At 45.6% G+C, this 24,899-nt stretch overlaps 1 protein-coding gene across 3 annotated transcripts in view; it reads right to left on the minus strand.

Moving 5' to 3' along the window:
- Window positions 1-10,669: 10,669 nt before the first annotated feature.
- Window positions 10,670-24,899, minus strand: part of LOC144729189 (uncharacterized) — a 133,080-nt gene continuing 118,850 nt past the window's right edge. Inside the window, exons 16-19 of one of the 3 annotated variants that reach the window (XM_078609226.1) lie at window positions 21,691-21,847; window positions 15,707-15,754; window positions 11,827-12,015; window positions 10,670-10,890 (exon numbers count right to left, since the gene is read on the minus strand). In XM_078609226.1, coding sequence (XP_078465352.1) covers window positions 10,690-10,890; window positions 11,827-12,015; window positions 15,707-15,754; window positions 21,691-21,847 — 595 coding nt within the window. In that variant the 3' untranslated portion in view covers window positions 10,670-10,689. Of the gene's footprint in view, window positions 10,891-11,826; window positions 12,016-13,571; window positions 13,804-15,706; window positions 15,755-21,690; window positions 21,848-24,899 lie in introns of those variants that run through there. The other 2 variants (XM_078609227.1, XM_078609228.1) reach the window with 2 other exon arrangements.

Genomic DNA, 24,899 nt, shown 5'->3' on the forward strand with positions numbered 1-24,899 from the left:
CGCAGAACCAAGAATTACAGCCACCTTTCTTTGGTTATTCAATCATTAAAGCAATCGGGTTGATGATCCAGCACTCCATCATTCACTCACCAGGGTTTAATGCTAACCACCGCGACGGTTAAAGATTACTATTTAACCACCGTGCTGCAGGTCACCACACTTTTATCTTTCTGCTTCTTTTCTCGCACGACTCCACTTTTGATTTCCCGTCCCTCCATCTTCTCCTTAACTAAGTTCTCATAACCTTGCTCAAATCAGGCAATGTATGAACTCTGTATCTATTATAACTTTAATTGTGCTGTTTGGGCCTGTGCTTAGCAACTGTGATTTTTTTTTAAAAAAAGTCTATAATTAGCTTATTTTAATTTGTTGTCGCATAAATGTCATCAGCACATCTAAAATGGTACCACTTTGTCTCTTTATGTTTGTGTTTATTTCCCAAATACAATTTTTGGAGAGAAAAAAATAATTGTTGCACAACTTTGGAGAACGCTGTCTCATTCCCCGACTCATCTTTTGATTTGTATGTTTGGTTGTTCCATTTTTGTAAGTGTTTTTATAATAAAGTTTTTTTTCCATTTGTTTATTAAAGCTCCAAAGATGGACTCAATATATACAGTATATCAAAAGGCGAGTGTACTATAAGTTTGTTGACGAACGTAGACATCTGTTTGGAGGAATACAACTGGAAAAACCACATCGGAACATGTAACCTTTGGCAGCTATTGAAGGTGGATCGGGATTAAAATGTTGAAATACAGAGCCGGGCGAGAGCATGTTGGAAGATGTCTTTAAAAACTGAATTTGAAAATGACATCGATTGACAGTGTAACTTATAATGTGTGTGCACCGATGTGTATTACCCGCTGTTATATACATAGGAAACATGATCACTGACAAAGAAAATTAAACAAAAGGTGAAAAGTAACCACATATGCAAGAAAAGGTGAATATTTTGAATTGCAGCACGAGGCAGGAAGAGAAACGCGTGGATTATATAATCACTCGCATGTTAAGCACACCATATACAGTATTCTGTACTGTTAGGACAAAGTGGGATTGGGTCTAACACATCGCTGTAAGGGATAAAGGCCGGTGGTCGCGACTAACGAGCTAATTGTAGCCAAGCAGAGAACGCATTCAAGTCGACGTTCACTGTGAGGCTTTTACATTGCGGGACTGAGGAACTGGTGCGTCCAGAACCTAGAATGGATTCTCATTTTACTAAGGGCGAATTTATACGTTTAGGAAGTGAATGGGAGACGAAACCAATGGCAGGCAGCAGGGAAGACTTGTGGTTATATAATAACGATGGCACGTTGTTATCCCTACATATAATTTGAAAAAGCTGCCACGATTTAAACAACGTTATATAGCTCGTAGCTGTAGAGAGCGAGAGAGAACAATGCGGTTATAATTTCTCGATGCGGCACAGCTGATTTGTAAATATTTTATTGTTGTTGCTAAAACGTTGCATTGTTTTTAATTGTACTGTACTAACCCAATGTTCTTACCCCCCCCCACCACTATCCCCCGCCCTGTTGGCACTCACAGCCAGTGATGTCTGGCGAGGGTGGATTCGTGAATGCCGTAATTGGCTCCGCTCTTGAACGCTTGTCCCGTGCTGGCAGCTGAAGCGATGATTGTGTGCCCGGGTAATGACGGCGCTGTCACAAGCCCCCGTATTGATGACGCCGCGGACATGGAACAGCGCGAGATCCACTGCAAAGCCCCATTGGAAGCCTGGCAAACGGTGAATATTGGTTTTGCTTCATTGACATCACCATCAGCCATGAGCAAGCCACTGTTGGATGAAAGTCTCCCGAAAACTGCGGCCTTCTCTCGTGATTCTGTGATGCAACGATCCGCCTAGCATCTGTACACGTGCAGATTCCATTGCTCCATCTCCTCAGAGGACGTTCTTGGATGCATTTCATCCATTGGCTACCAATATTATTCTTGACCATGAGTTAGTTATCATGCCTTCTAGTGAAGTGTCCTGCCCAAGCTCACCGACTTTCCTTAATAGTTAGAACGACGTCTTTAACCAGCGTGTTTTCTAATCCGTCTGTTCCTCTTTCTGTATCTTATATTTGACCCAGCATTAGCGCGTTCCCCGCGAGTTGCAGATGTTTACGGTTTAGAATGTATTCATGTTGAACTTCTTTCGTAAGGTACGTAGCCAACCGTGCTAATCGGAGGAATCTGGTCGGCTGGCCTGGTTATCACCGTGGGCACAACCATACAAAAATAGTTGGTGTCTGCTTTACAAAGTGGACGTAAAAAAGATCCCTGCCGTCATTGAAATGAGAACATTGTGTGCTGACACCATAATCCAAATTTGCCAAATTATACAAATTTACCTGTAAATTACTCAGTTGGGATTACACAGAGCAATCACCGCCTCATACTGGCAGACGAAGACTACATCCAGATTGCAGGCCATGTGCAACGCCAGCTTTTGTCCACAGGGACATCTGCCAATGAGGGTGCCCTTTCAAATTATTGAGATAAGTCGCCCATCGCGTGTAAAGTGCCCGGTCAAGCCCTGGTGTAAAGGGTACTCATGTCAAAAATAATTAACAACTATCCTTATATTTATCATACAAATATGTGGGGAGCGGAAGAGCAGCGGTTAAAGGGCTGTGCTACCAACCTGGCGACCCTAGTAAGATTCCCGCTCACGGCCAACATCAGTGACGATTATCTGAACTGGTCCTGGGCCTCCCCTAGGTCGACACAGCCTCAAATGAGTACCCGGTGCGTTGTGTAAACATCGCCACTGGGGAGACAAAGGCGGTTGGGTGTGGTGCTGGGCACCCACCCCTCGTGTTCCGTTCCGGCCTTCATAGGTGCTCGATAACAGCACTTGCCCCAACAGTCTGTTAAGGCTACACGGGGGATGTTTGTTGTTGTTGAAAACAACGTCAGCCACGTCTTTGGGCTCCATGGTAGTGTAAACAATGTGTATGCAAATTATGGTCTACACTCAATTAAAAACCAAATTACGTTTCTGTATCAAGTCACATTTCTCCGATGGGCGGTTTGGCCTGGGGGAGAGGAATACAACACGAGGTCTACTTACGAAGAAAATTATAGAAAACAAAAATCCGACACAATACGCACACACGACACAACACGGTGAAAACGGCGCAATGAGGATGTGCGCATTCAAGTTTGACTCGGTCTGTGTCAAAAACTATTTTTAACAGAGCAGTAAAAAACGTAAAACACAGAACTCTGCCTGTGCGCCCCACTATATTTTGGACGTCACGTAAAAAAAAGACACAAGGGAATGAATGCTGAGACAAAGTTGTTTACCACGTGCCCATGTCATCCTAATTTTCCTTGCACATTTGCCCTCCATAAAGACACCCTTGTTTACTCGACGATGCAGCAAATTATCGATGCAACAAATGCTTTATTGCAGTAAATTTTGCAACAACAACAGAAAAAGCAGCAGAATCGTGTTACACTCCTTACACCTCGTTTTACACGGACGCAGCAACCCGCTTGCTAGCGGAAAAGTGTAAAAAAAAATCCCCGAACAAAATTAAACCGAACACCTGAAGTCGACATTAATCTACGTTGTATACATCAGGTAGATGAAGGCGAGTGTTTTTGGTAGTATGAGAGACCACCGTAACGGTCATGTCAGTAAATAACTCACACGTGAATATATTGGTAAGCAAGGCCAAACTGAAAGGCCATCCAGCACATCACAAAAGCGTTTGTCTCCAAGCGTTGAAGATTGGCCTTGGAAAAACAATAACAAGTTTTAAAAATAAATGTTTGCCAAAACCCCAGTATGAGCTTGCACATACGATTGCACACATGCACTCTTTCACGTGGAATATATGTAAAAAGTTTGGAGAGCAGAACAAACAGACCGATGCAGTCGCACAGACACCACTTTTAACATACGACCCCACTAAACTTGAGCAAACATATGGATTCAACCTCTCCACCTGGAATTGATAGAATGGCCTTTATGACGTCCATCAAACAAAGAGACCCGACTCAGAAGTTATAAAGTGAAGAACTTTACCAAAACAACTCGCCCCTTGCTACCATTTGAGCATATAATCTTCATCTAGGCCCCATGAAGCGGCATCCCTTTAATCAAAACATTAAAAATAGTTGCTCTGGTACAAGGCACCGTTAAATCAAAATGATCAACATGCTTTAGAGTAGTTGTCCGTGGAAATAAATCGACTTAAAAAATTTGTAGAAGTTCCGTTAAAATTCGTTTTTTTTCTATAAACATGACATCTGAAACATATTGGCAAAAAAACGTAATGACCGCAAAATTGGTGCAGTACTCGTGTGAGGAATGTGCGGCGTTGACAAAGTTGGCAATTCTTTACAAAATAAAACTCAGTTTCAGGATGTGCGACGTGTGTGACTTGCGAATCCAATGCTCGGTGAGCGTCTTTCGCCGCTAGGAATAAAACCACGGGCAAAACATCCTGTTCTTTTTCTTAAAAGGAGAGTGGGGGGGGGGGGAAATCCTCGCCAACATTCAAGGTGCGTATAAAATGGCAATATTTGCTAAACAATTGCACCGCATTTGTAGTGCAGCCTACACTAACGACTGCACACCAGCAGCCATTTACTTGGTAGGTTACATTACAGAACTGACAAGCAAAAGCTTGTCGCAAGCTCCCTATCTTCTCCCTCCACCAGTGTGCTAAACATCTTTAACCAATACTCCTCGCTGTTACTGCTGCTGCTGAATAACGCACAAGGAGGGCATTTGTAATCTCCCAAAGTCAACCATCCACTCTGAAAGACAATTCAGCAATACTTATTAACACAGCAATTATTATACTCAACCCAACGTGATGTCCAGAAACGGTAAAGAATAAAAAAAACATGTTTTTTTCTTTCTCTGAAGGCTGTCCGTGAATATCGTACGAGAGTGGAGGAGCTTTTAGACACGAGCTTAGATGTTCTTCCTAGGCACATGTTATCGACGCTTGCAAACAGGGTCAAATTACTCCAGTTTAAGGGATCGGGGACTGGGTGATTAATCGCACAATCGTAGCAAGAGCGCAATGGCTAGAGACTTGCAGTTCCATTGTTCGTGTTCATCGGGTTATACATTTCTCTTTTTAACAGTAAATATCACATTCCCCCCCCCGCACCCCCCCCCCCCCCCAAATCGTCACATTTTATTCTAGTGGTGTTATAGCTGTATTAACCTCCTCATTGCATAGCCGGTGGGAAAAAAAACGGTACAGTTCAGTAGTTTTTATTCTGGCATACTTTGCCCGCTGCCACTTGTTCTAATCATTACATATTTGACATGCACTACACGCGCAAGGAGCGAGGTTTTAATTAAAGGAAAGCATTCTCACCATTATCCTGCGGACCTCAAACACTCGCGAACATGTTTATTAGAACCTTCATGGAATGTACAACGTATACATGAAAGGCTGATGGCAGTAGCTCCATGGGGGGAAGACGGGCACATTTCATAAAAGGCAATGCTGTTCAGGGCGGTCCAGATGTCTTGTGACCCCCATTTAAATCTCTAAAACTTAATATTTTAAAGTAAGGTTTATTTAAAACATAGATGAATATATCAAAAGGGAAAACATTTTTGAGGTCGATAAAGTGGGGGGGGGGGGGGTCACAAGACATCTCGACCACCCTGTACACCAGGGTCACACAAAAGTAGACATTCTTTTCACCAGGCATTTTGTAAAGCAAACATTTCCCATGCATTTACACACAAGCTAAAGAGTGTGCAGTGAAACCTCTTAACATTTTTTTTGTGCATTCTCTGTTTGCTTTCATTGTCCATGAGCCCCACCAGTCTGAGATATGCAGGCACAGACTGCAATCATCATACCAAATGTAAACCATGTGGTAAAAACGGCTTTGTTTATACGCACGCATAGTACAGAGAGGTTGGCTTTCAGACGTGGGACAAACGTAACGGGTACGTTACGTTGTCCTGTAAACGGCGTCGAAGTCAACTTCAAACTCTGCTGCACTGCACTTTATGCCGACACCCTTGGTTGATTTGCCGTCACCGCATGCTAAACAAGTATTCTTTTAGACATATGGCATTGCTTCGAATGAAAATAAAAGACTTTCTTTTAAGAAAAGAGAAAAAAAAACCCCACCTTAACATTGGACTCGTTAGAAAAAGATGGCTGTGCCTTATGCTTGAGCGTAGAGAAACATAGTTCAGTAATTGCATTGAAATAAACAAACCGTATTTGCGTTCTGGTCTCTAATAAACTGAGCTGCTGAAAATTAAGTTTACTAGTGAAGTGTTAAATGGAGCCAAATGAATGCTCATTTCCTGCACCTGCATTTGTTTGCACGGCCAAACCTTTAGGTAATTTCAGACAACAGAGGCGGGTGCGTACGTTCACAAATAAAGCAAACCTTTTCAACTGCCACTTAAGTGCGCACTTCTAAAATGCAGGCTGCCAATTACATTTTGGAACTCAATGGGCTATTTATTGCATTGGTGGTCTTGTGGGGGGGGGGGGGGGGTCATTTCATCCCTTGTTACATAACCACTTTAAATCTGTTACAAAGATAGAGAAACCACACCTGGCAGGCCATCCTCTTTCTCTCTGTATGTCAACAAAGCTAAACATACCTCCAGCCTTGACTACTGACAAGCCATGAAGGCGCGCGCGTGTGTCGTCAATGCCAAATTTATTTTCTGTAACATTTTAGTCAGCCGGAGTTTTGTCAAACTTATATTTGAGATAAGTCTTATTTGTTGTTGCTGTAATTCAAATTCCGGCCCTTATCGAAAGTCACCGATGTACGTTAACACATTTCTACATCGTGTTAAATTTACCGTATCGAATGACAGTGTTCGATGTGCACGTTTCGCTTGCGGAGATATTTGTTTCACCCGGCCGTGTTCTTAGTGACGTGGGCAGCGAGGGCAGGCCACGCGCTCTCGTGGAGGAAATCCCTTCTCCACATTTTACTGGAGATTTTGTCGGATCTGCTAATTGTCCGACACGGGATGTACTCTCTTAAAATTGGGCCCGACCCACCACCACCCCCCGCCCCCCCCCCCAAGGCTGCAACTTAAAAATGTCTGGTCTGAACGCGGCACTGGTCGCTGCCGATTTCTACTGTAGAGAATTGGTGCAACGTGAGGAGATGGAAAAAAAATCGCCTTCGTTTCCAGCGGCAAAGGAGATTGCGTCGCACGTGTACCGTCGATGGCGGTTTATAACAAGTTTTAAAAATAAAAGCGAGATGTTTTTGGAGATGTTTTAAAATGTCTCAAAAGGTCGCGCCGACGTCACTGGACACCACGATATTAGTCCACGCATCGCGCAATTCTGCAAAAGCCACATTCAAAAATAAAAGCCAGACGTTATTGGGGAGCAGCGACGGCACAAGCTAGTGAAAGATTGCATGTCGTGCGTAACGAACGTTTGACGAATACGGAAGGGACATGTGTACACGCTGCACGGCGCTTACACTGTAATGGGTGACAGGAAAATTGTAAAGGTGAAATGGTCAATTGTGATGGCGACATTTCAAGTCAAGTCAGTATTTTAAAAAAAATTTCCCTCAGGTGTAAGCACCACCACTATTACAAACAATATGCAGATGCAGTGTTAAGAGTATAGTATTATTTTTGACATGTCTTAATTTTACAGCATATTACTGTAGTGCGGTTTTTTTCTTTTCTTCCAGCCCCCTTATTGTTTGACTCAGTTGTCTGCACGTGAATAATGCCACGTTACATTTGTGTCAGACTAAAGCGGTGACTTCAAAGGGGAGTAATGATGATGTGAAAATCAAATTGTCATCTTCTCACTCTCTTTGCGAAGGTTTCTGTAATTTTTATAAAGTTGGTGGGCACTCCTGCCTGCTGGTATATAATGTATTCATATATAATTTGTTAAAAACATTTAAAATATTCTAAACTGAATGTTCCATAAAAGACTGAAGAATTCACTTCGTTTCAATGACAAAGATAATATACAACAAAAATGTACGTAAAGCCAAACCATTATATAAACCTAAAGTGTAGCGGTATTACCATAAACGCTACGCTGAACATTTTTTAAACATGAAAAGCAATGAGAAATTTAATATTCCAAATCAATTACCAAAATGACATTCCATATACATCGTAATATTTCCGAGGTCAATGTTACATTGGAAATGCACTTTCACCTGTTATGCTGGCCATGCCACGTCTGTAGACACGAAAAGGACTGCAAAAAGATTCACGCTGCAGCCTTGAAACTTGCTTTCTAATACCACTGCTGACAGCAGGGCCTCCTCTAGAGGGAGAGAGTACATCTCTCGAAGCGATATTTTCTTAAATGAAGTACTCCCATGTTACTGCACCATAAGAGACGTATGTAGACCGGGAAACTGGAATTTTTTTTTTACCAGGTGAAGCCCACTGAGCTATTAGCTATTTGTCATAAGTTACCTGCCTGCCACAAGTGATAGCTCAGCAAAGTGGCTTATCATGTGGAAATTTAGAAAACTGGGGTTCGCAAAGAACAACACACGGGAATGTGCAAAACGTTTCCAGGGGTTACAGGTCAAATAAAGGTCAGTAGTCACAGAAATAGTACTTAACCTAAACTATTAAACTTTTGTTTTATTTCACCAGGTAAGGCTCACTGAGCTATACAGCTTTTTTTCAGAAGCGACCTGGCTGCCACAAGTGAGAGCTCAAACAAGTGGCTGATCACGTGGAAATGTGGAGGGAAAAACTGAGCCCAAAGAAAAATCCACGTGACCACATGGAGAAAATGCAAACTCCAAATATGCAGGCGTCAGGATCTGGATTAAACCCACAACCTCCTGTATATCAGGCGAGGGAGATAACGTCTCGCCACTGTGGCTCCCCAAAATAACGAGCTCGATAATGAATCATTTTTGTTTATGTTATTTGCCAAAGAAGGCAAAAGTTGGCCAAAAAACTGAGATCTTCATTTTCAACAAGTCATAAAAACCCCTATCAATATTATTGTTAATTTGACCTGTTATTTTACAATACGCTGTTATGTTAAATGGAAAGAAAAACAAAGGAGTAAGTTCAAGGTCATCATCAGTGACGAATGGGAAAACTTATTAATTTATGGGCTGGGCACCTGCATGCATCACTGCACCAAGGGGCAGATCACATGACCACACAAGGAGAGGGTTTTCACAAGAGCGCGAGTGAGGCCACCGTGACGGCAAAGGCCTCAGCATTTAAGCCTCCTGAAGACAGCCAGACCTTCACGCCTTTTTCAAACTTCAGCACCTCGGGTCCCATCGTGGTCCGCGTGCATCCAACGTTTCAAGCGTGCGATGTTGAGCAAGAGGGCGAATTGCCCCCGAGCGGCAAAAAAACTGGCAGGAATGGGCAACGTCGGTTTGTTCTGTAGCACGAGGTGCACAAGTTTGAGGATCGCCAAGTCACCAAGATACTGTCTCATTAAAACGCCACACCCACCCCACCACCACCATGCATGTGATCAATCGAGGTGTAACCGGGTGCCAATCCATGAGAAACTTGGGCAAAAACGCACGAGTCCTCGCTGCGACTGCGCTCGGGAGTCAGGACCCCAGCGCTGTCGATTGTGCCACCGGTGCTGTCCAGTATGCAGAGTTGGAACGCAGCACTTCCCCCCCCACCCCCATCTACTTTGGGGAGTCTGTATAATGTTTTGGCTTTACGTAAAGTAAAATGCGTTAAATCTGAACCGACACAATTTTTTTTAAGATTAATCTTCGCGTCTAAGCCTCGTAAAGAGCGTCACACCTCTGAAAGAAACCCACCAAAAAGTAAAAATGTTAAACAAAAAAATGTATATAGAATTAAAGAGAACCTGCCATAATGAATACGTAAAACATGCAAACACTGCATATAGTGTTTAGTAGAAATATTTACAATGTTGCGAGAAATACCCCATTTGAAATAACACCATAACCTAAATATGCTTTAAGTTAAAAAAACAGTATACAAACACTCCGTGCATCACGGTAGCAACACGGGGCAGTGCAGGTCAGCGCACCCTTTGTGCCGTGCCACCTCACTGCCTGCCGCCGCCAGATGCCTTGGTGTTCACCACTAACTCTACGATGCGTTCTCAAGCCTCCAGCAGTACGCGGCATTTCAGATTTTTAATACCCCCCCCGCTCCCGCTTTCAAACGGCATCGACTTTGGTAGTGGATCACGGGCTAGTTGCTGAAGAGGATGCGAAGGTTGGTCTGGGTGCAAGGGAAATGCCTACTTGCTGATCACTGCAGTAAAGCTGATGTTCGTTCGGGCTCCTCCACTGCACAATGGACGGTAACTACTCTTTAGCATCGGCTGTCCATCACAGTGCCCGGAGCACTTTGCAATGGGTGAGTCACAGCTGAGTAGAATTCAATTGAGCCTCCTACAGTTGTTCTGAGGTTTATTTTTGTATAACTGTCCTACGATTATTATCTTTTTCTTTACACGAGTGTCAATGCAAAGGACTCACCCACACTCGCAGTAGTGTTGTTGTTGTTGTTTTGCGCACGCAACTGCTTATCAACTGAGGCCGGGGTGTGTGTTTTTTTTAGTACCCGGTGAGTCTAGTCGATTCCCGGGCAAACACGATCACAATCGCGCGGCTGCTCAGCCTGGCCGAAGCAGCGTCCCGGCACTCGCCCTCCCCCCCCCCACTCCCCCCACCCCCCGCACTGACGCAGTGTTACTGAGTGGCAGGCGACTCCTCGCCCACTTTGCTGGCTCTCTGAGATTTCCTAAGCTGCTCCTCCTCCTTCTTGCGAAGCTTCTCCCGCTGCCGCTCGATCTTCTCCTGCGCCTTGCGCTCCTTCTCTATCGCCGTCCTAATCTCCTTCAGCTTCTTCTTGATGCTGGAGCGCTCCGCAAGGTTCGTCACGCCCAGGGCCTGCAGAAGGTGAACGGGAGATGGTTCACTACACGCCGCGCTTCTGGGCAACCTTCCCGCTGACAAACCGAATAAAACACACACACACTTCCATGACAAAACTGTGAAATAAAAATAAATAGCTTGTGGTAGACTAATTAGTCATTGATACGCCCTGGTAAAATCATTTCAAATTCACGTAGAAAGCCAACTTAAATTGCTGTTTTGGTCTGGCGTATTACACGCTCTTGACAGTTAACACGTCAAATGTGCATTATGAAACTACCAGGATGATTTGCGCACAACGCATGAAAATAAAGCAACAGCATCCAATGGTGTTGCAGGACACACACACACACGTGTTGCAGGATGTACGCAGATACACAAGCAGCGCGCCTGTTGGCACATCGTACGTGGGGACACGAGTGTGAAGGTCAGCGCCATCGAAAGGTTTTTGGAGGCCCGGAGAAAAATGCCAAATGAGGACCCCCTTAATGAGGCCCTAACTTATTTCGAGACCAGAAAAAAACTAAAATTGCCATGTACCCAGGTGATCAGGTGGTTCAGAATTCAGATCACTGAGCTGGTATTGCTGAGATATGGCTTCACAAGCATAGTGAGTTGATGGTTTCAGCCCAGTGACCAAAGGGGAAAAAAGAGAGGGGAAACCCCTCAACAATACTTACCTGCTCACTAGAGCCACAGTCATTTATGTCCGAGAAATTGCAATGTTATCATTATAAAGATGATAAACGGCAAGCACCTCTCCCCTCCCTTCCTATTCCACCTTCCTCCAGCTCTACAGGCTTCCAACAACCCCACTGGACTTATTTACCCACCTGCCACCACTGGTCTCAAGGGACGTGACAATGTCAGCACGATCGAAATAAGATTAGGGGACGAAGCGACACCGACGGAAGGCTGCGGAGAGCCGTCGCAACGGAGGCCGTGGCCAACCTTGAGCTTGGTGCTGTCGAGCTGCAGCAGCTGCTTGCCGTCGACGCCCTGAGTCGTGAAGGCCTCCACGTGCTGCTCCATGCCGAGCTGCGCGAGCCACTGGGACACCTGCTCAGGCGTCCACTCCGGCACGGTGCGGTTCGCCCACTGCTGCTGCTTCGCGGGCGACTGCAGCGCTTCCTCGGAGCCCTGCGACACCCGCGCAACAAGCCACCGCGGTTCGCTCCGTGAGCCGAGTTGCACACGAACGAAGGAGCGAACGAGCGAGCGAGCGAACGAGCGTATCACCCCCCCCCACCATCCAGTGGCATTGCGCAAATAACTCGTGCTAGAGCAGCCGTGCCAAATCGTAGTCGACTGGGTGCCACGAGGCTGGTGGCCTCAATCCTAAAGTGGAAAGCCAGGACAGAGGTCGCAACCGGGTACCCGATACCCGTACCCTACCCGATACCTGGCTACCCGTACCCGGCCGGGTATGGGTACGGGTAGCCGTTTGCGACCCTGGTGTGGCCGGGTACGGGTAGGCCGTGAGTCACTGGTGAGTAACCGTTTGTCACTCATTTCGGGTGGGGTACGGGTAGGGAACGGTTACCCGTACCCGGCCGGGTACGGGTACCCATTTGCGACCCTGGTGCGGCCGGGTACGGGTGCCGGTAAGGAATCAAAACCCGTTTGCGACCTCTGAGGCAGGCTCAGCTGCTCGACAGGGGAGTGACTAAGAGGCACAATAACAGCCCAATGGTGAGTTTGGACCTCTGTTAAACGTATGCAAACGCAGCAGAATCAAGATTGTTAAAATTAGCAGCGTGCGAAGGAGAAACATGCCATCCACTGGATCAGCTACAATGCGATTGTATTTTGTTTTATTGGTGAGGAGAGAGGGATTTGCTATATTTGTGTCAATATTTTATCGAAAGCATTGTATTATTTTATACTGTGACAAAAAACTATAACAATACAATAATATTTCATACAAACTCTTTTAAATGTTTTTTTTTACAGCTCGTAAACAACCTTTGACTTGAACTGAAATATCCCATTAGGCAGTCTTGAATGAATGAATGGCAGTACAATGCCATACCAATACTGTCCAGGCACATCTTATTTGATTAGAATGTGATGGTGGAAGCCATGCAATGGACGAATTTACCTTGGTGGAAAGGAAACCGTGAGGAAGGGTTACAAACTCTTATTCGCAAGCAGGAGGGATGTGGGATGTTGCAGAGACGCCATTAAAGAATGAGTCACAGGGATGCGCAAGAAATGATAAATGACGCACCAGCATCACAGAACAGGATTCTCAAGAGTGAAAAGGTCCATTGATTAGGAGCATCAGTAGCAGAAGCATAGGCCCAGAGAGTGCTTTTGAACATATTATTATTTTACTGATAATTTACAAAACATACATACTGTATAGGTCGTGGCATAATATTTACACAATGAACGCTTATTCATTAAATAATTCGTGACAAATTATTCCGGTTCGGAAGCGATCGTTGGCAAATAAGCTCGTTTTTGCCCATTCCAACGCAGCAATGCTCACTTTAACTACAGACACCAGAGTCCTGCTCCACTCGGACGTCTGCGTGAACTCCAACCCATGCATTGCCACGCACTCTGCTCTAGTTACAGGGCGACTGGCGAGAGTTGGTTTTTCGCCGCAGCATTGGAGAGAGAGAGAGGTCGGGGGGGGGGGGGCAAAGAATGAGGCTGTAATCAAACATTTACGCTCTGTTTTTTCTCTCTCTCTCTCTCTCTCCCCGTTTAACGGTTCGCTTTTGCGACAATCTTGAGAATCCTCGCTGCGAGCGGCAGTGTCCTCGGCAGGCGCCGTCCCGGCCTGTGACAAGTCAGTGGTCATACCTCCTCAGAGGAAAGGGTTAGTGTGTGTGAGCGGCCCCTGACTCTGGACTCTGCCACCAGACCGGGCATTTCCAGCGAGCTCGTGCTGCTGGGTCTGAATTCCCCACTGAATGCCTAGCAATGGGGGGGGGGGGGGGGGCGGGGGAGCAGCAGTGCCATCACGGCAGGGTTGACACACACCCCCCTCCACGCATGCACAAAGACAAACACACACACACACACACACCCCCCTCCACGCATGCACAAAGACAAACACACACACACACACACCTACTTACATACACACAGACGCATATACAGAACTTAAGCACGTGCAAATACGCCCGCGCACATACACAAATACATAACAAGACAGACACAACTGCGAAAAACTATTTGCACATATATACACTTAAACGCACCAACAAAGACAAAGGTGTATAGTCTTAACAGACTTTTGGGGAAAGTGCTATTAGTGAGTACTTGTGAAGATTTGCAAAGCACACGAGGTGGTGGTGTTCCCTATATCACGCCTGGCCACCTTGTCTCCCCAGTGCTGAGGTTTACACAACGCACCAGGTACTCGTATAAGGTACCCAGGACCAGTTCAGATGTTACCTGTCACTTACGTTTGGCCATAGCCAGCATTTCCACCCAGGTCACAGGGTTTGTAGTGCAGTTTTCTAACCACTACACACACAAAGACTCCCCCCCTATATAAGATACAGACTGTTGGGGAAAGCACTCTACGTAAGCACCTAAGGTATTAAGCCTGGCACAATAACGCACGAGAGAACGGTGTTTTTTTCCAAAGAGTGTAGTGTGGCCATAACCACATCTCCCCTCTGCCGATGTTTACACCATCCATGAACGCGATTAAGGCAGAGTTGACCGAGGTGAGATCCGTGGACAAGTTGAGATGTCACTCGCCGACGATGCTATCCGTGGCCAAGAACCGAACTACGATTTGCCGGGTTCAGAGTACAGTGCGAACCACTGTGCGTGTTCCTCAACATGACACATCACATACAGAGAGACAAATGCACACCCACATGCAACCAATGGGGGCCCCACAGAGCATTCATTTCACCAGATTCACCGACTACACATGGACACGAACAAACAGCTCACATACATTCGCACAATCCGCTGAAGAACGGAAAGTTATCCGATTCACAACGGACATTGTATAACATCATCAAACAGATTTTCCCCAGCACCAGCACAGAAAGTGACATATCTGTCACTGTAAGCACCGTGAATTCTGTGTCGTTAGAGCAAGGCAAAATATGCAGCATTAGACGTGAACAATATTCGACATGCATTTGGCAAATGGATAGAAAGACGTTAATCAAAAACGAGTTTTTGCATGCACGACTGCATCAGTCATCGTGAGGGTTACAAAGGTGTTTCTCAAGTTCCTTAGGCTCGTGTGGTAAACATCGCACCAAATCGCAGGAATGTGTCACACCTATGGCCGGATAATGGGACAACCGCATATTGGTGCACTGTGCCATCGTTATGCCAGTTATTCCTCGTCTCGTCCAAAGCCAATTTACCCTTTGCGCGTCTGGAAAAATGACAGTCTCATAAGTGGATTCATTATGAAACGTTCGTAGTTAATTTTAATTTCCGAATCAAGGAAGCGGACATTTCTCAACAGCTGAATGTCGCACGTGAACAAACTCCATCAGCAACATGTAATTCTGGTCCTTCCCATGCGCTTTCACAGCCCGTGTTATTTGGCAATATCCGAATGTAATTTTTTTTGAAGAGTGCATTTATTTTCACTAAAATCTGAGTCCCAACTAGGGATCTGCTCTGGATTGCAATGCACAAGGGAACGTCCTCAAATACACGATGAAATTACGCCCCTATTTATTTACAAAACGGCGAACGCTCAGGAATTCACACACTCATGCGCCGGAGCCGCTCGATTCACTTGGCAGGAGCTCGGGGGCTACGTGGGTCAGTCAGCCCCCTGGGAGATCGGAACAGCTTAGGTGAGAGCAGTGAGGAAGGAAAGCGAGAGGCGTACCGTCTCCAGCGAGGTTCGGCTGAAAACAGAGGGCCAGGAGAGAGTGGCCTGGGAGAGGTGAGGACACAGAAGGCTGGTTAGTAACAGACAGAACTCTTTACGGATCTCGGATGCGTGTTCGGGTCGTTAGGGCGTTTTCCTCCATGCGCTGGGATGCTACAGAGCACAACTGTGAAACGTACGCCGGGAGTAGAAATCTTTCACCGTCGAGCACATTCACAGCAATGTCACGCAGAGCCACTGGGTGGCGCTTACACACCTGATACAGCGAAAAAATCTTTAAGATCAGCGTTATGGAGCTGGACAGCATCAGGAGCAATGTAAACCAGTTTGCATTAGCAATACATTTGGTAGACTAAACCAGATTTTATCACAACACTTTGAAGAACGAGACGGTGAAAGAACGTAACAGAAATATCGAAATGGTGGCAGAGCACAAATCAGACGATGTCCCTAGAAGCTTGGACATTTTATTTTGCACATGGCTAACCGTACGTTCAGTCTAGCCATGGAAATCATTCCACAGTACATTTGATGAAGCCAAATGAAAATATTAATATATCCCTTTATTTATCTAGAAAAGCCTAAGTCTTAGAAAAAATAATTTTCAGCAGAATCCTAGAGCAGGATGTTTGGTCAAATCCTTTTATGATTATTGTATTAGGAATGGTGTACCCAGAGGAAACCCACGCATACTAGAGGATCGATTTTTCTAACGCATGTTTCTAATGTGGTGGAAAAAACCGGAAGACCCGGAGAAAAATCCACGCGACCACGGGGAGAACATGCAAACTCCAAAAATACAGCTGGCGACAGGGTCAGGCTCAAACTCATGACCTCCTGCATACCTGGCGAGGTAGTAAACATCTCGCCACTGTGGCACTGGGCTCATACCGCACTGGGGACACACTGAACATGCAGGACGTTTCCACTCCTTACAGAATCATCGGACACGGCAGTAAGGGGAACTGGAAGAGCCCCCCGGCACTTCAGGCCTGCCCTGGGTTTGTTGGTGGTGCCCTGGCTGCCCCAGCCGTGCCTGGGCTCCGTTGGTTCTTGGCTCCCTTTGTCATCCCCGAGACCCATTGACATTGGCGCTCCGGTTACTCCGTCCCCCTGGACTTAGCATCCTTGTTGGAGGCCTGGGATACAGCGTCGCTCTTTCTTCTCTCTCCCATGAGTCTGGGCCCCAACCACCCCCATTGCACCTTCTTACCGCATATATACAGCATAAAGCCTCTTGAGATGCCGTTGAATTTAGATGCTATGTAAATTGAAATAGTTGTAATTGTTGAGTGCTCTGCGCTCACCTACAGGTGCCAGATGACCTCCAAGTCTTACGAAACCAAATCACACATTGCTGTCCAATCGGGAGAAGGGTTTCTCATTTTGGGCCTCTTTGGTTAAAGCTAGTTAAAACAAGTTTTTGTAACAACATAATACATATCTGAGCCAATGCACAGATGTTTAAAAAAAACATCTTGAAAAACTTTTACACAGTAGATAAATGTTAGTGAATATAAAACGAATTTGCACGTGTACAAAAGCAGCGCGAATCGATAATCCTCCTCGGGCAGCAGGGGTGTGGATTAAGGGCTACTATTGTATAGCACAAGACGGACAAAGCTTATTTACGTCTGCAGTCTGCAGCGCGGGCCACATGTTGGCAGGCGAGCGACGGGAAGGGCCCGGGGCGCTCCTTCCGCCTTGTGCCGCGCCTCTCGCAGTCTGCGGCATGTCAAGTGCCGGACGCCCCTCCTCAGGACAGCCCTCACGGGATTCCGCAAATGTTTCCCGGCTGAACGCAGTACGCGGCCTCCATTTATGGCGAACGTGGCTTCAGCGACAAAAACGGGCGCACCCTGCCGGGAGCTCGCTCGACGCGACGCAGCTTCACGGCCTATTCAATCACGGCGGTGTTTACGCGCCATCTCCGAGCAATGTCCACTTCATCTCCTCGGTGGACGTTGCCCGGTCGCCGGTGCGTTCGGGAGCAACCCGTAAAGATGCTGACGACAAAGCCACAGCCCCAAATTCCCTTGCTTTGACATCGGTGGTTCGCGTGTCGATTGTTACGATGGATTCACACGTGGGCTGGCTTCGTTTAGGGCGCTGGAGCCCAACACGGCCCATATCCCTGGAAGCTCCGCTCGGTAGCTGCACGCGTTCGGCTGGCGGGCGGGCGTGCAAGGGTCAGCGTTGTGGCCAGCATAACAAATGCATCGTGGCCGAAGGCGTCTGGGGGTAGGGGGCACGTGCACGGCAAATCCACACGCGAGGTGGTGCTGCAGTCCGAGCCATCTCGCTGCACAGCACACGATACTGTATATACCGGAGTTGAATGGTATCGCGGTCACGCGCCGTGTTGCATAATTCCTACTTTGTTATTTTGGAAGCTGTGCTTTGTTTATCGATTGCAGTTCCATTAAGGCACATGGCCGATATCAGGCTATGCAAGATGTACAGATGTGGAGGATAAATTTCGTAACAGTATTTTTTCTGGTGGATATTGCGTGTATTTAAATGACATGTACACGCACTCATCTAACCAAAACAAAACCTACAGACCTGCTTTTGAGTGGTTTAAAATACAGAACACGGAAAACTCACCATCTACCCACTCTCAGGGTAAAATTTCACCAAGCACATCACAAATTACTCAATTGGGATTACACATAGCAGCAATCATCGCCCCTCCTGGCAGATCCCTTCCCCAGGTCATTCTTGAAAATTAGACTAATCCTGGTCTCTTGGGTTCTCGCCTGGATCAACTAAATAAACCTGAAACCCGACACTTGAGAATATTGGCCGAATCTTATGCGTGGAGGTGTACGCGCACACAAGGACACCTTGGTGTCTTTGTACAGCGCTTGCTGGCCGACCCTCGCAAGGTGTTGCCCGCCAGTTGGTTGGCTCCCTGCCAGCTCAATCATCTTACCGCATAATTCCACTCTTCTCACTCTTTCCTCTTGCTTCCCCCTTTCCTGCTTTAAACTTACAACCAGGTTATTCTCGGAGATCCATCCCCCTACAATGAACACATCTTCCCCTTGTATCATCCTGCTCCTGTGTTTCTGTGTTCGCTTTGATGAAAAATATGAACGTAGTGTTAAGTAAAATGGCACGTGGTTAACGCGACTGCTGGGCAAGAGGCCCCATTGGTTCCTTGAGTGGCGTGATTTTCTCCGCTGTGGTTCCGGCCGATATGGATATTTATTTAGTCACGATGCGCTCATCCGGCCTCGCCCTTTTGGAAATTGATGTCGATGTTTTGAATGAGCGCTGCCGTGATTTGTTCCTCTGAACCAGTGCACGGGATATTAACTTCGAGAAAAGGTCACCGCATGAATAAAATAACAGGAGATAAAATGTAGCTTGGATTATGTAATTTAGACACGTGGCGGAACACACTCGGCACACTGAGTAAATCTATTTTACAATTATAGAAATAATAGGGAAAACACAAGGGAACGATATGAGAAGGGTATAAAGCTTTATCTGCAGGTGTCAATTATGGCCCGCCACCCCAGATAGGGTATATTGTTGGACGAGATCTTGCCACTCTATGTGAAACTAGTATGAGTAAATGTGTTCCCATTCCACTAAGAAATTGTATTTACCTTTACGTATACAGCACCTTCAAAAGCAATCTCATTTGGATGCTTCATAAATGCATATTGTGTACAATCATATAATAAATGACGTAGCAATGCATCGAATCAACAGTAAATATCGACTCTCAAGCCTGGGATACACGCATAAAGCTGCATGCGTAAGAATCAATGTTTTTTGTTTCGTATACGGTGCATGCAGCAGGTTCATTTCACACCTGCAGACACAAGCGTCCGCTACATTCCACACAATTTAAAACAATGATAATTATAATAATAATTTATTGAATCGAGCTGTGGTCATAAATAGCAACGATTCATAACATTGTCAGCGGAGCGAATCATTGCACCACCGATAAATTCGACCGTGATTACGTTATCAAATAAACACTCCGCTGCATTCAGTGGCTTCACTCAAATTCCCAGCGATACCATCGTCGGGGGCTCCTTGACAGTTAACGTGAATCTTATTGACATCCCTTACACCAAGTAGATAATTTATTTTTTGTTTGCCGTAAAAAGGTGAAAATGTTTTGCTGCCATGTCAAATACGAGCGTAGCGCCGCTCTTGGAGAGACCCAGAGACGCACGCACGTAAACGCACCGGTAGTTTACACTCCAGCAAAGCTCAAAAATGAGACACAGCTGGCATCCACAATGGCAGAGGGCAGCACCACCCCCCTGCCATCCTGTCGGCTCCGCTGCAGGAAATGCCAGCGCAGTGTTGCAGTGACCTCTGCCCCCTGCTGCAGTAAACAAGCCCCGCTGATTAAACCTGCCCGCCAGAGCCACGATTAAAAAGAAACCTCCAAGCGGTCGCCCGTGGAAATTGGTCCAATGCAAAACTGTCTGTCTCTGAACTAGAGACAAATAAATCAGCATTCCCTATCAGCTGACAGGTCAGTCACTATGGCACTGCATCGTCAGCACCACATTGGACCCACTCACCCACTCCAGAATTGAAAAGTGGACATTTTATGTTAGATATAAATTTTCTAAACGAATCTCTAGAACGTTAAAATTGTCATTTCATAAGAGCTACAGGGGCCTTGCTGCTGAGTCTAAATGGGATGAATTCCCTCAGGAACAAAACCTCGCCAAGAGTGTGGACGCACTGTTTTTTCTAGGCACGTAAAAAAAATTCAATTGAGATCGATTGCTCAGGGCACGACACATGCATTCAACTGTGAATACGAGAAATTATTATTTTCTAAATGTATGTTTATTCCACCGCTATGTATTATTTTTTCATTTTATTACAATAAAAATATAACATCTATTTCGTGAACTGAATCATGATCCTGAACAAAGACATCTCAGTGAATCCTAGAGGAACTAAATATAGGATTACCGATGTTGAATTTAAATAGGGGCAAAGATCACAAATAAAGTGTTGCACTACAAATGCAGAGTATTACTTTTTGCTATACTTGCTTACCCAGAAAAGCCTCACTGCGTCTCAAGATACTATTTTAAGGAGGGCCCTGCCAAGTTTTCACAGTAGGGGGGATTGTTTTTTGAGAAATCTCAATTGAGTAATGTGATGTTTGGTCAATACCAGATGCACTGTTTTTTGTTGTTGTTGCTTGGGCTGAAACCGAAGAACACGGAGGACACCACCCATGCAGAACAGGGGGAGAACATACACACTCCACACAGAAAGCAGTCAGACCCCGGAATCGAACCCAGGTGCTTCTTTCTCTGAGGCAAGTGTTACCAATGCACCACCCTGCTGGCAAAAATTGGTGATAAGGACAACAGCATCAAACCATGTAAGATATTTCTAGCAGCAAAAGAAGATAGTGCTGAGGAGAGTCATCTGAAATATGTACGGTCCATTATAATTAACTATGGGTAGCAACTAAATTAATAGATCTTTGAGGCGTTTTTGAGCTGTGCCGCATGTTGTTCGGCATGATGTCCGACGTTTCGATACGACTTGAACATCCTATGAAGCTCCCAGCATATTGAGCGAAAAGTCAGACATCATGCCGAAAAATTCGCAGTACAAACTAAACACATTGGACATAACTGCTAAAACCTACATAGCAAGTAGCCATAGATAATTGTTATACCTCTTATCGTTTTCCATACTCAAAGACAAAGATCCCCCTATAGCCCAAACAGACTTAGGGCAAATGCTGTTAAGCGAGCGCCTATGAAGGCCGGCATGGCACACAGGGTGGCCAGCACCACGCTCGGCCGCCTTTGTCTCCCCAGTGGCAACGTTTACACACCGCACAAGGTTCTCATTTGAGGCCGAGTCGAGCTAGGGGAGGCCCAGTACCGGTTCAGACAACTGTCACTGGTGTTGTTGGCCGTGAGCAGGAAATCGGACCCACGCGTCCGTTCCTACAAGTGCTGGGTACCTACCCTGGCACGGCGCTTCTCGGGGCTGGCGTTCACGGAGCCCGGCTCGGCGGAGCTGGTGGAAGAGAAAGAGCCCTTGCGAGTGAAGAGGAAGGGCATGCAAGACGAAGAGGCCATGTCTGGCCCCACAGCCACACCGCCATCCGCGTCCCCTCCATCTCTGGGGATGCAAAGAACACCGATTCCCCATTTAGCGAGCGCCGAGTAAGACAGCCGTGGCACATACGAGGCGGCGGTGTGGCCAACGACAAGCATATCGTACTACCCTTATAGTTTTAAAAGATTTGTTTTATCGAGCGGTTCTGTGCTCTTTTCGTTTCAAATCTTGTCAGTTTTATTCTGAGTGTGCTATCGGCATTTCCACCAGATGAAAAATCCATTCAGATCTCTTGCAGAGCCGTGCGAGTGACCCTATGAGCTACGAGAACAGTCCATGGAAACGGGGAGCTGGAGTTTAGCCAATTAAGCATAGAACCAAATTTCATGTGGAGGTTATGGGTGCAGCGGTGGCGAGATGTTAACTACTTTGCCTCGTGTACATAGGAGGTCGTGGGTTCGATCCCAATCCTGACGCCTGCATATTTTGAGTTTGCATGTCTAACTCCCTGTAGTTCTGTGGATCTTTCCCTAGGTCCTCCGGGTTTTCCCTCTGCATTTAGCCACTTCGTTGAGCGATCATTTTATGGCCAAGTTATTTCTGAAATAGAGATCTATAGCTCAGCGGGCCTGACCTGGTAAAATAAAAATAGCTTAGTGTTTAGTTTTTATCCATTAACGAATGGGCTTATACCATCGACTGTACTTGCAAACTTAATCAAATGCATTCAAATCCAGGATCTCAGCAGTGTCAGCCGAGACGACAGAGCCACCCGGGCTACCGCTTAAGACTGCCTTTCTCTAAAAACCACTGCCAGTGTTGACACACACAGTACTCAATTTGGGTTGAGCAGACCTAGGGGAGGCCCAGGTCACGTGCGTGCAGAGTAGGCTGGGCTAACATTTGTTTTGTCCGTTGGCTTTGCTGTGGTTTTGCATGAAATGCGATAACAACCCAGACACAGTGCAATCATTGATATTATGCAATAGGGTTTATTTAAACCCAATAGGAGACCCACTGCAAATAGATAGTGCTTCTCTTTGTCAATGGGAGACTTTGTAAAAAAAAAAATACAAATGTAGCGAGACGGGCACAACATTGGTGCAATAGCAAGCATGCATTGCGCAGTGAATACATGCCATCCAATAAAACGAAAACTACTTCCAACTCTGTAAACCTACGAGCCTCTAATTGGGAATGTTTACAACCCTGGCAAGGAGTATTAATAGGTAATACGGTGGCGATGGGGCTCAGTGATTGATCGCACAGGGAATACAAAATCACAATAGGAATCGCGGGGAATGCTGCTCTTTCCCGCGGCTTATTACAGTGGTGCCTTTTAAGTTTTTAGGGTTGTGCAGCGATTTGGAGGAGCAAGTCGGTGTGATTGATATATTTGAGTCAGTGTTACACTGTATAATGGTTACGAAGTAAATTATAGGGCAGTTTTTTTTATCTGCGTGGGTAAAAGCGACTTTCCAAATCGCCTCGAACAATAGTGTTAAATTCATCTGTGGCCATCTGTCTTCAATTACGTTCTCTTACGAATTTTATTTCCCTACGCACGGACTTTACATATATTACAGTTTTCCCTCGTTACTCTCAAGGGATGCGTTCCGGAGATGCTTGTGAATAGCAAATTTCGCGGATAATGATATTGGCCTACGAATATCGTATGCGCAACGTTAGCAGATGCTTCTAAAGCTTAAAAAAGTTATTTTTCTCTCTATCTCTCTCATCTCTTCTCTTTCGTCATTTTAGCTCATCACTTTCTCACGTCACATTCTCTCTCATCACTTTATCTTTCATCACATTCTCTCTCCTCACTTTATCCCATCACTAACTTTCTCTCTCTCTCTCGAGATGCAGTCGTGTCGAGTTCCAGATGCGATTCGCGGATAGCTAAGATCGCGAATAGCAAGTTCATGAATAACGAGGTAACACTGTACACGCATTTACGCATAACAGGTGTACACATGCAGTGCATATTTTTGCCTCGCAAATTAATTCCCTGGTGAGCTTTCCGCGTCGTATTTTGAGATGAGGAAAAGCTCCCCCTCTGAACCCTCACAGTGAGCATTGTGCCAAATTGTTGGAGAATGGCTCTGAAAGATGGTGTTATAGAACTACTTCTGAATTAATGACATGCCAATTTGTTACTAGTACAGCAAATCCAGAGCATTTACAATCTGATTTGTGGAAAAACAGGAGGATATCTCCACAAATCTGGCTGTCTGCCTGATGATGCACGTTGTAATTACCGGCGAAACATCGTACTCAGATTGAAAAATTATGTGGATTTGCTCTCCAACACACCGGTGTGCTGTACTAGTAATGAATTGGTATGTTCTGTTTACGTGACAAACCTTACTAATTAGCTGTGTCGGGTGGTGGCGGATTTATATTTACACAATCTAATAGAAAAACTATATATAGGATATTGGTCGCGAAAGCCTACGTGCTATACTTCTGAATTCCCTTCAAAGGGGCCTCTTTGTCTACACTGGCAGTACACATTATATATACCCCTGCGAAGTGCGTTTGCTGCCAGTCAATCAAATGAAACATTTTAGAATTGTCAGAGCTGGAAATCAGCTGGATTAGGTGAACAGCCAAGTTTGTGCACAGTCATTGGCGACCAGGCTAAGATCATGAACTCATTACACTTGAAAACATGGTTTAATCATGGGTGGCTGAAACCCAGATTTAAACCCAGTGTCTCAGTGTTGCCGACTCAGTGCTCTGTCATTGTTCAGGCCCCATGAGCCACCTGGCCACCTCCACTCATTGTATTTTAATAATCCAAAAACTTTTTTGCAACCTACACTGCTTAGATTTGAGACTTTTTGCAAAGATGGTTAGCAAAATGAAGACATCAATTAACTTGTAATAAGCATCACCGTTGCAATTTGGGCTTCCAAATGAAAGCTTCAACAAGACGCATTTACAAATGAGGCCATTTCATTAATTTATTTGCCTACTTTCGTCTGCAAATGCCACCAGAGCTAATCGTGTAATTCCAACTGGTGGTTAAATGTCACCCGTGTGAATGTCGCGATTCAGAGCGAGTGCCAATAACTGCACGTGCACGGGCTGAACCGTGGTCACCCAGTCA

This window comes from Lampetra planeri, chromosome 31 (assembly GCF_965212315.1).
Source record: "Lampetra planeri chromosome 31, kcLamPlan1.2.h2, whole genome shotgun sequence".
Lineage (NCBI taxonomy): Eukaryota > Metazoa > Chordata > Hyperoartia > Petromyzontiformes > Petromyzontidae > Lampetra > Lampetra planeri.